Source organism: Bison bison, unplaced genomic scaffold, assembly GCF_000754665.1.
Source record: "Bison bison bison isolate TAMUID 2011002044 unplaced genomic scaffold, Bison_UMD1.0 scf7180017864335, whole genome shotgun sequence".
NCBI classification, from domain to species: domain Eukaryota; kingdom Metazoa; phylum Chordata; class Mammalia; order Artiodactyla; family Bovidae; genus Bison; species Bison bison.
In genome coordinates this window covers 107,330-118,355 of record NW_011494907.1, presented here as the reverse complement: position 1 = coordinate 118,355, position 11,026 = coordinate 107,330, and the positions used below count along the sequence as shown (strand labels likewise).

The window sequence follows — 11,026 nt, the reverse complement described above, 5'->3', positions numbered from 1 at the left end:
TCTCGGGTAGTCCTCAGAGGTGCAGACTCGGTTGGGCCTGAGTTTTGTGCCCTTCCCAGGTCCGAGCAGCTCAGGTGATGAGGTGTTTGGCGAGCGCAGTTGCTGCGACTTATCGCCTCCCCCGTCCCTGCCGCTCGGTTTTCTGGGTGTACAACCGGTGCACCTTCTCAGGCAGATGTTGACTGTCCAGAACTCCAAGAAGTCTTAGTTAGCAAAGAAGCCTGCTTGGAGTTTGGTAGATAATGTCTCTCTGGGGCTGCGATTGCCCCCTTCCGGCTCTGGCTACCTGTCATAGGAGGGGGATGGTCTGCAGCCACTAGTTCTGTTCAGTACTTTGTTCTGTGCGGGGGCCTGGTGGTTTCTTAGGTTAGGGCTTTTCGTGTCGTAGCTATCCCACAGTCTGGTTTGCTAGCCTGTTAGTTCCCTCAGATTGCCCTCGGGGCATTCAGGCCCCGGTCCTTACTCTAAGCAATGCAGCCCGCACCTCCCTGCCCAGCCCCCGCTTGCTAGTGGCAGGTGCAGGCATCTGTGCTGTTTCTCCGCTGGGGGAGTTACCGTTGGGCTCGTAATCTGTGGGTTTTAATTATTTATTTATTTTTCCTCCCTGTTATGTTGCCCTCCGTGCTTGCAAGGCTCGCCACAGACTCGGCAGTGAGAGTGTTTCCTGGTGTTTGGAAACTTCTCTTTAAGTCTCCCTTCCCAGGACGGAGCTCCATCCCTACCTCTTTTGTCTCTTTTTTTGTCTTTTATATTTTTTCCTACCTCCTTTCGAAGACAATGGGCTGCTTTTATGGGTGCCTGATGTCCTCTGCTGGCATTCAGAAGTTGTTTTGTGGAATTTACTCAGCGTTTAAATGTTCTTTTGATGAATTTGTGGGGGAGAAAGTGGTCTCCCCGTCCTACTCCTCTGCCATTTTAGGACCGCCTCTGCTGGGTGCAGTTTTTCGATCAGAGGAAGGAAGAGGTCACGTCAGTAGCTCACACAATAGTTACTGAGAAACCACAGGGTTGAGATTGGTGTAGAAACTGGAGGCTAAGCTCTCCACTCGCCTCAGGCGACAGATCCTTCTGCTTTGAGGGACCATTGGTGAGTGAATAGGTCTAGAAGAGAAGGGGCATGGGGAGGGAAGATGGTGCCTAATTTTACATCAAGTTACCTCTGGCCTTCAATCCGGCAGGTGGCTGAGAGTCATGGACACGCTCCCTCTGTGCCTGTCAGCCCTCCAGGCCACTTGCCCCGTGAACAGCTCAGAGCTGGCTCCACTTTCCCAGCTGGTTTCTCCCTCACAGCAGAGTCCTCAAGGACAGGTGTTAACTGGCATCCTCTAGAAGTGCAGGAATGCTCCCCATGGGATTTTTTTCCAGCAATTGGTAGAAACCAAACACTCTCGAAGTTGATTGTCCTTCATTCTGAAGAGTTGTCGAGTGGCATCTCAAGCAGAGGAATTCACTCCCCCAGCCGATATCCCTCTCAGACACGGACCGGGTCCCATCCCTGAGGTCCTAGCAGCAGATCTCCCACAACGAAAACCTCTCAGGGAGAGCTCGGGAAAGTACTATTTGTAATTCAAATCCATTTGTCTACCTCAGTCAGGTAGGGACATACAATGGCCTCGTCCAAGGAGAGGCCTTCAATATTTTCCATAGGAATTGATCTCAGATCCTTCACGACTATCTCAAAGGAGCCGGGACCCTGATTGTGGTTTAGTCCACACAGACCACGTGTGCGCCCCCATCGACTGCGCTACCCGACCAAGTCCCTCTGCTTCGGGGTGAGCGTGTCTGTCCCTCCATGCACGTCATCATCTTCAGTGCCTGAATCAGAGTCCGTTCTTGGCTCCACTGTCATTTCTTTAACCAATATCCTGTCAGTGACACTTTCACATCATTTACAGTTTTTCAGTTTGTAAAAGCTGCAACATCAGTTGTAAAAACACTTTTGAACACTTTAACAAGGTGTTTTTTTAGAATAAAGTTTTAAAAGTCCCCCTCCCAACAAGAGAATGAAAACCAAAAACTCTCGTTACTAATAGTAGATATTCTAGTATTTGGTAGTGATTTCCCTTCCTTGATAGATGATTAGGTTAGTTTATCACTTCGAAGATAAGAAGGAAAACTGTAGGCAGTTCAGAGACCATACTTTGGAAGTCATTCTTGTGCTTGTGAGAAAATTAACCCTCTCCTCTGTGTAGTGTCTTGTTTCAGTACAAGGAACTTTTGGAAACAGTGATAGATATGCCATGCTATGCTATGCTATGCTCAGTCACTTCAGTTGTGTCCGACTCAGTGTGATCCCATAGACGGCAGCCCACCAGGCTCCCCCGTCCCTGGGATTCTCCAGGCAAGAACACTGGCGTGGGCTGCCGTTTCCTTCTCCAATGCATGAAAGTGAAAAGTGAAAGTGAAGTCGCTCAGTTGTGTCCGACTCTTAGTGACCCCATGGATTGCAGCCTACCAGGCTCCTCCGTCCATGGGATTTTCCAAGCAAGAGTGCTGGAGTGGGGTGCCATTGCCTTCTCTGAGATATGCCATAGTATACATTTAGTGATAATAATGTTTCTCATTGTATTTCCCCCATCTTACTATTTTAAACAGTATGAAACTATAATGAAAGTTATTTCAGCAGCAAATAATCTCATGACTCTCTAAGAAGAGCTCTCTGAATTTTACCTTATTTACCATTAGTGTATATACCATGAATGACATAGGAGGATTATTTTGCATTGATATGTTTGTACTAGAGAAGTAACTGTGGTTTGATGTAAGAGGACTAACAGAGTCAGAAGACCTGGTGAAAAGCCTGCAGCTTACTTATATCGTTTTAACTTCTTCCTTTCCAGAATCATTATAGCTAATGGGTTAATTGATGTTTGTAGAAGTGCTTAGTACAGTTGTCAATAGGTATAAGTCTGTAATTGCCTATTAAAATGTTATAGAGGTAGCATATTCCCAAGAAAACAATTTCTGTACAAAATATAATCTATTTAAATACATATAGAGCTAAGGCTCTTGCTGTGAAGTAGTTGTATAGGAGGTATCAGATGCAGTGTTTTTAAAGGTAGCGAGTGGTGTTTATTGAATCACAGGTGATTTACAATATTGTGTCAGTTTCAGGTATACAGCACAGTGATTCATACATATATGTATATATGTGTGTATATTATATAAATGGGGCTTTGCTGCTGGCTCAGACAGTAAAGAATCCACGTGCAAAGCAGGAGACCTGGCTTCGATCCTTAGGTTGGTAAGATCCCCTGGAGAAGGAAATGGCTGCCCTGTCCAGTATTCTTGCTTGGGGAATTCCATGGACAGAGGCGCCTGGCGGGCTACAGTCTGTGGGGTTGCAAAGAGTTGGACATGACTGAGTAAGTAACACAGATACACACATATCACACACGCATATTCCTTTTCAGATCCTTCTTGTAGAATATTAAGTGTAGTTCCTAATGTTGTACAGTAGATCCTTATTGGTATTTTATGTACACTTGTCTATATATAATGGTATATGTTAAACCCAACGTCCTTGTTTATCCCTTCCCCTACCCTCCTTTCCCCCATGGTGACCATAAGTTTGTTTTTTTATGTTTGTGAGTCTCTTTCTGTTTTGGAAATAAATTCATTTTATATTCCACATATAAACAGTATGATATATTATTTGTCTTTGACTTACCTCACATAGTGTGATAATGTCTAGGTCTATCTCTGTTGATGCAAATAGCATTATTTCATTCTTTTTTCATGGCTTAGTAGTTTTGCATTGTATAAATATTCCACATCAGATGCAAGTTTTAAGTGTAGTCAAATTTATAAATCTTTTATTTTAAGCCCTCTGGGTTCGCTGTGATTCAGAGAAAAGCCTTTTCAGTTCTGAGCTTCTTGAAAAGTCACTTGGGATTTCTTTTTCCTTTCATGGATTCATTGTCTTCAATTAAGTTTTTGAACCTTTGGAAGTTTCTGCTTGTGAAGTTTGAGGTTTGTATCAAACCTTTATTTTTCTGTTTGGAGAGCCACTTGTTGCAGTCTTTTCACTGTATAAACATACAGGTTAGTGTTTCGTTTTTAGGAAATAATGAAATGTCATTTTATTGAGTACTAACTAAAAGTCTCCTTTGTTTCACTTAGGTTTCTGATAGTGGGAGAAAAGCAAAAGATCTGTTATGCAAAAACCACCTGCTGCAGGATGAAACTGCCAGCCTAAGACTGGAAATAGACACAGTAAAAAATCAGAAGCAGGAAAAGGAAAAGAAATATTTTGAGGATATTAAAAATCTTCAAAAGGCAATGAAATCGAAAGAGGAAATATTAACAGAGACTATATTCCAGTATACTGGTCTGCTTAATGTCCTGATAGCTGAGAATACAATGCTCAAATCTGAGCTGGAGAACAATAAACAAAGCAAACAAGCACCGGAAGCAGAAGTGGAATCCTACCGTTCTAGACTGGCTGCTGCCACACACGATCATGATCAAGGTCAGACATCACAAAGAGACCTGGAGCTTGCCTTCCAGAAGGCAAACGACGAGAGGTTATGCTTGCAGGACCAAATGAAGTTCGATGTGACTAAGCTGAGAAGTAACAGTGAGACAGCTTCCCAGCAACTTTCTAAAGTGGAAAGTCAATTCAATAAGCTAAAAATCAAGCTGCATCAGATGAGAGATGATCTCAGAGAAAAGACTTCAATGTTAGAATGTGTCCAGAGAGACCCACTACTAGATATAAAATAGATAAGCCACAAGGGAATGGCCTCATTTTTTTGCTGGGATAGGAATCTGTTGGAAAGATCTGAGCACTGGTTAGAATATGTGAAGATCTCTGAAGTTAATCAAAGCCTGTAATAAAGAAAGAGGGAAAATGCTGCACAGGGTGGAATTTTCCACCACTTGTTGGACATTCACACCCATTTCTTTCTGGTGGTGAGGTGGTGAAGCTCTGCAGATTTATCGGCAGGGGCAGGGTGTGGACAGCGGGTCTGCATTTTTGTCTGAGTAACTTAATATCAGGAAGGCCGGAGGGTGGCCCCTTCTGTGTCTGTAACCAGATTCAGTGAGGAGGGAAAAGAAGGTGAGCTGCTGTGTGTGGTGATGGTTTTCAAAGTCCATATGTTGGCGTTATCTATTATTAGCACAGCATCGTAGTAAAGTGATTTGATAAACTTAGTGACAGAGAATCTTATTAGGCAGTTGTGAGATGACTTTGGCGAGAACTGACTGACACCATAAAAAAGCGGTCTATGACGGAGGCTTCACTGGAAGTCATGGCACGTAACTGTGCCAACTTAGAAGATGAGGCACAGGATTTAAAGAGCAAGTTACATCAACTCCCAAGTCAGGTACGTGTGAAATTGAATGTGTTGACAATTAATATGTAGGATAAAGTGTTTTAGGACACTCATTTTCATAGACAGCTTTCTTTTGTATTTTCATTACAAGTAATTTACTATAGTTTTATTGTCTGTAAAATGCACTCATTTCTTAAACTCTGACTTTCATTCTGCCATTTGCATTATATATTTTTTATTTACCCTTAAGAAAGTGGAGAAATGTGCATCATTTTTCACACAAGTTGAGAGACTTTTTTTCCTATTGAACAATATTTTTTTTTTAGTGATAGCTGTATTACCATGATGAAGCAAGCCAGATAAAATCAGAGGATAATGTTTAATGGAAGGTTCCAGAAAATTATAATTTCCCATCTTCCCTTTGGTGAATGGCTGTAGAGTTCTGTATATATTTATTTCATGAATTTCAGAATAACTTGTGCAGAGAGAGTATTATACAAACCAGTTGAATTTAGGCATTGCCTTCCTTTCTCTTCATTTTAGATATATTGTAAAAGCAAGGAGGTACTCAGATGGAGTATAGTATGTACATCCAAAATAAAGAATTGAGAACATTATCTAGATTGCGCCTTTGGATTTTTTAAAAAGCTATTGAGATATAATTGACGTATCATATAATTCACCCATTCCAAGTGTGTAGTTCAGTTTCTCTTAGTCTAGAGAGGTGTCACCTGTGACCACAGTCAATTTTAGAGCATTTCCATCAGCCCCCCAAAGAAACCCTGCATCCCTTAGCCACCACCTATGGCCCCCTCCTCTCCCTCAGCCCCAGGCAACCCCCAGTCTAATATCCGTCTGTGTAGACATGCCTGTTCTGGGTATTTCACATAAATGGAATCACACAGTGTGTGTTCCTTTGTGGTTAGCTTTTCTCATTTGATGTCATGTTTTCGAGGTTCATCCATGTGATAGCAAGTATCAGTTCTTCCATTTCTGTTGATTATCAAACAAGAAACAGTATGTGGCTAAGCCAGTTATCCATTCATATGTTGATGGAGATTTGCGTTGTTTCCACTTTGCAGCTAGGAATAATGCTGCTGTGAGCATTATTTCTGGATGGACATGTTTTTATTTCCCTGTGGTTGGATTTTATCCTCAGAGTTAACTGGCTGATTTCTCCTTTTTTTGCCTTTGCTCAGACTGTCCTTTCTGTCTTTACAGTTTCTATTCCTCTTGGGTAGTCCTCCATTTGTTCAGACCTGCTGCCCAGTCTCTCCTTCTCCAGAGCTTTCCTGACTGTCCAGCTCTCATCGAGCCTTTTCTCTTCAGCCCTGTCATCCCGTCTGTGAAGAACAGTTTAGCCCTTCATTTTACATTGTTGTCATTTTTTTCGTGAGGGAGAATCTTGTCTAAGTATACGTTAGTCTAACGGAATATTTCTTAATATGCACAACACTTGTCTTGCATAAATGGAAAATAGCTTAACAATTGTTAAGACACAACTAAGTACTTCATCCATACAATAATTTCTTCTTGGAGATGCTGGTATAGTAAAACTTCTATTAAAGTGTATTTTAAGTAATTAAATGTAAAATTGAAAGTGCTTAGTCTAATAGAGGAGAATTGTTCAATTAAATGCTCATATTTTTCCCCTGACTCTGGTAGTAAAATGTAAATTTGCCTTCCTTCATTATACAGCCAGAAGTGGGATTTATGGATATCTAGCCTTTCAGGCCCCTATGGATTTCTAACCTTCCCAGCCTAAGGTTCTGGGGATGGCTTCTCTGATACCCATACCTGGTAACCTTACTTTTCTCATCCGAGTACTTGCTAGACATTAACAGTTGCTGGGAATGAATTGATTCAGAACTTTCATTTAGCAGTAGGGTAATATTTCCATGGCAGTCACTTCACCCTTCCTCTGACGGTCATGTAATGTTCTGTAGCACTCTGTCCAGGAGGTGCTATTTGCATATTAACCGGTGGTCATTGTCCACTGAGTAGTACAGAGAGAAAGGAAGTTGCAAATTACTGTAAGTGGAGAAAAGTACTAGAGTACTAGTTGGTTAGTGGAGTCAGTGAACGTTTTTGAAGTCTGGACACGTGTGTTCTGGGCCTCATGCTCCCCCTTACTGCCCCTTGCAACGGTATGGAGAGTGAGTTCACTGTGATTGTGTAGAAGACCACTTCCGTTGGCATGCCGTCTGCCTGAAGTATCAGATTGTTTTGCAGGTAAAATACAGCAACTGTAATAATGCCAGTTACAAACAGCTCAGTATCTGCCACGTCCTCTTCTAAATACATTATGTATGGTCCCCAGTTTAATCTTCCCAGCATCCCACTGAGGTTGATGCTACCATTATCCCCATTTTATGGATGGAAAAACAGATACAGAAAGGTTAAGTAATTTGCCCCAGGACTCATAGCTCAGAACTGATGGAACTGGAACACAGGTCCATGGATTCTGGCTCCCATGTAGCTACTGCCTCTCACAATGGTCCCTGAAGCATCTGGTTGTCACCAACAGCAGTGTTAGCTCTCATAATCACTGGAAGAGCCGTGGGCATTCACATATGTGGATATTTAAACTGATGGCTGATGTGGAGCTTGGAATAAAAAAAAAAATGCTACCATAAGGTAATTTTCTGTCTTTCCCCATTTGGCCAGTTTATACATTTGTGTGTTTATTTGAGAAAATCTATTTTAAAGCTTGTATTTGATGATGTATTTGAGTGCTAGAGGAGAGGTCAGTAATGTGCAAAGGGCAAACAGTAAATATTTTCAGTTTGTGGACTGTAGGGTGTCTGTTGTAACAGCTCAACTCTGCCGTATGGCAGGAAAGCAGCTGTAAACAATATGCAGATGAAAGAGACAGAAAGTGATAATGGCAGATTCGCTAGGTTATCAGTAGTTAAAGCAGTTGTTTTTCCTTTTTTTTCTCTTTTTAGTTGCAAGAAGCACAGGATCAACATATAGAGGCCGTGAGACGTGCTGAAAAAACACAGGATCACATCCAAAAGTACGATTTAAAGCAGCACAGAAAACAAGTATAGAGCAGATAAATAATATAATACAAGAATTAAATCAGTAATGATAATAAACACAACACTGTGAAGCTGGGTAACATTTTGGCTTTGAGCTGTTTTGAGAGGCATATTTTCCTCCCATTATTTCCCTATTTTGCACATTATCCACAAGTGAAAAGTGAAAGTGTTAGTCACTCAGTTGCATCCAGCTCTTTATGACCCCATGGATATAACCCACCAGGGTCCTCTGTTCATGGAATTCTCCAGGGTGCCAGGAGTGGGTTGCCATTTCCTTGTCCAGGGGATCTTCCTGACCCAGGGATCGAACCTGGGTCTCTTTACATTCTGAGCCACCAGGGAAGCCACAAAACACAACTCAAAAAACAGTACAGTTACAAAATCATGTACTTTTCTAAATTCTAAGATCCTCTACAATTGAACTGCAGATGTTTGTTCAGAAAGAGTGTGGTATTTTAAAAATCTATGTGTGAAGGACTTCCTTGAGAGTTCAGGGGTTAAAACTCTGCCTTCCAAGGCAGAGGATGTGGGTTTGATCCCTGGTCGGGGAGCTAAGATCCCACATTCCTCACAGCCAAAAATCCAAAACATAAAACAGAAGCAATGTTGTAGTAAATTCAATAAAGACTAAAAATGGTCCACAACCAAAAGAAAAAAACAAAAAAAAACACCATGTGTGAGAATAATTATTTTAAATCTGCATTTTAGACTTGAAATTGAAAATGCCGAGTTACAAACTACAGTCAAAAAGCAAGTGGACAAAATTGAACAACTTCAGAAAAACCTGTTCAGTACAAGATTGGTAAGTCAACCTCTTAATTTCTGTTATACTGAGGAAGAATTTTAATTTTTTTATTTACTAGTAATATACGACAATATTTTGGACAGTGTGAAAAATCTCATAGATTAAAGAGTTTATTGTATTTTTACTGACATGTTTTGCTACTGGTAGTATAATTCCTCTTTATAGAAAAAGTGGACTGAGTTTATAAAATTAATGATTTTTATAGTAAGAATTTAAAACATTGTGAGGATCAGTCAAAAAGCAATATTTTATATGGACCGTATTTTGTTTGTTCATTCCTCTGTCAATGAAATTGGGGTTTTTCCACTTTCTGGCTATTGTTAATAATGCTGCCGTGAACATTGGTACACAATCATCTGTTTGAGTCTGGAAATTTTAGCAATGATTTGATTGAGAATTCTGTATTTCTCTTGTAATCCAAATCCTTCTGTGAGATTTTAGAGAATGAATTATTTTTAATATTGCAGTTTGTTCTCTTCACCAGGAATGAATACTACATCTCTATAGAACAGTTCTTTCTGAAAGAATATATTTTTTCCTTTGTTGGATTTTTTTTTTAAGAGGTGGGCTTTGCATGGGATTTTTTTCAAAGATTATTTTAGTAAGATGTGATTTAAATAACCCTGGAATATCTTGAACCACTGGTGAAAATTACTTCAGAGAATCTTTAGAAAGTGAAATGTAAATATAGCCAACATTAAAAAACTTTCATTCAGTTCAGTTCAGTTCGGTCGCTCAGTCATGTCCGACTCTTTGCAACCCCATGAACTGCAGCACGCCAGGCCTCCCTGTCCATCACCACCTCCCGGAGTTCACTCAGACTCACGTCCATCGAGTCTGCGATGCCATCCAGCCATCTGTCTCATCCTCTGTCGTCCCCTTCTCCTCCTGGCCCCCAATCCTTCCCATCATCAGAGTCTTTTCCAATGAGTCAACTCTTCACATGAGGTGGCCAAAATACTGGAGTTTCAGCTTTAGCATCATTCCTTCCAAAGAACACCCAGGACTGATCTCCTTTAGAATGCACTGATTGGATCTCCTTGCAGTCCAAGGGACTCTCAAGAGTCTTCTCCAACACCACAGTTCAAAAGCATCAATTCTTTGGTGCTCAGCATTCTTCACCGTCCAACTCTCACATCCTACATGACTACTGGAAAAACCATAGCCTTGACTAGACAGACCTTTGTTGGCAAAGTAATGTCTCTCCTTTTCAATATGCTATCTAGGTTGGTCATAACTTTGCTTCCAAGGAGCAAGCGTCTTTTAATTTCATGGCTGCAATCACCATCTGCAGTGATTTTGGAGCCCCCAAAAATAAAGTCTGACAGTTTCCACTGTTTCCCCATCTATTTCCCATGAAGTGATGGGACAAGATGCCATGATCTTTGTTTTCTGAATGTTGAGCTTTAAGCCAACTTTTTCACTCTCCACTTTCACTTTCATCAAGAGGCTTTTTAGTTCCTCTTCACTTTCTGCCATAAGGGTGGTGTCATCTGCATATCTGAGGTTATTGATATTTCTCCCAGCAATCTTGATTCCAGCTTGTGCTTCATCCAGCCTGGCATTTCTAATGATGTACTCTGCATATAAATTAAATAAGCAGGGTGACAATATACAGCCTTGACATACTCCTTTTCCTATTTGGAACCAGTCGGTTGTTCCATGTCCAGTTCTAATTGTTGCTTCCTGACCTGCATACAGGTTTCTCAAGAGGCAGGTCAGGTGGTCTGGCATTCCCATCTTTCTCAGAATTTTCCACAGTTTATTGTGATCCACATAGTCAAAGGCTTTGGCATAGTCAATAAAGCAGAAATAAATGTTTTTCTGGAATGCTCTTGCTTTTTTGATGATCCAGAGGATGTTGGCAATTTGATCTCTGGTTCCTTGCCTTTTTTAAA

The 11,026-nt window shown here is 41.1% G+C and overlaps 2 protein-coding genes across 2 annotated transcripts in view; both read left to right on the top strand.

The window, feature by feature from the left end:
- The window catches only part of LOC104998742 (serine/arginine repetitive matrix protein 3-like), a 25,280-nt gene extending 16,775 nt beyond the window's left edge, over nt 1-8,505 (top strand). The window contains exons 3-4 of the mRNA XM_010854069.1: nt 4,123-5,330; nt 8,228-8,505. Coding sequence (XP_010852371.1) covers nt 4,123-4,130 — 8 coding nt within the window. The 3' untranslated portion in view covers nt 4,131-5,330; nt 8,228-8,505. The remainder of the gene's footprint in view (nt 1-4,122; nt 5,331-8,227) is intronic.
- Nucleotides 8,506-9,002: 497 nt separating this feature from the next.
- The window catches only part of NANP (N-acetylneuraminic acid phosphatase), a 34,090-nt gene continuing 32,066 nt past the window's right edge, over nt 9,003-11,026 (top strand). The window contains exon 1 of the mRNA XM_010854065.1: nt 9,003-9,125. The gene's annotated coding sequence lies outside the window, so the exon portion shown is untranslated. The remainder of the gene's footprint in view (nt 9,126-11,026) is intronic.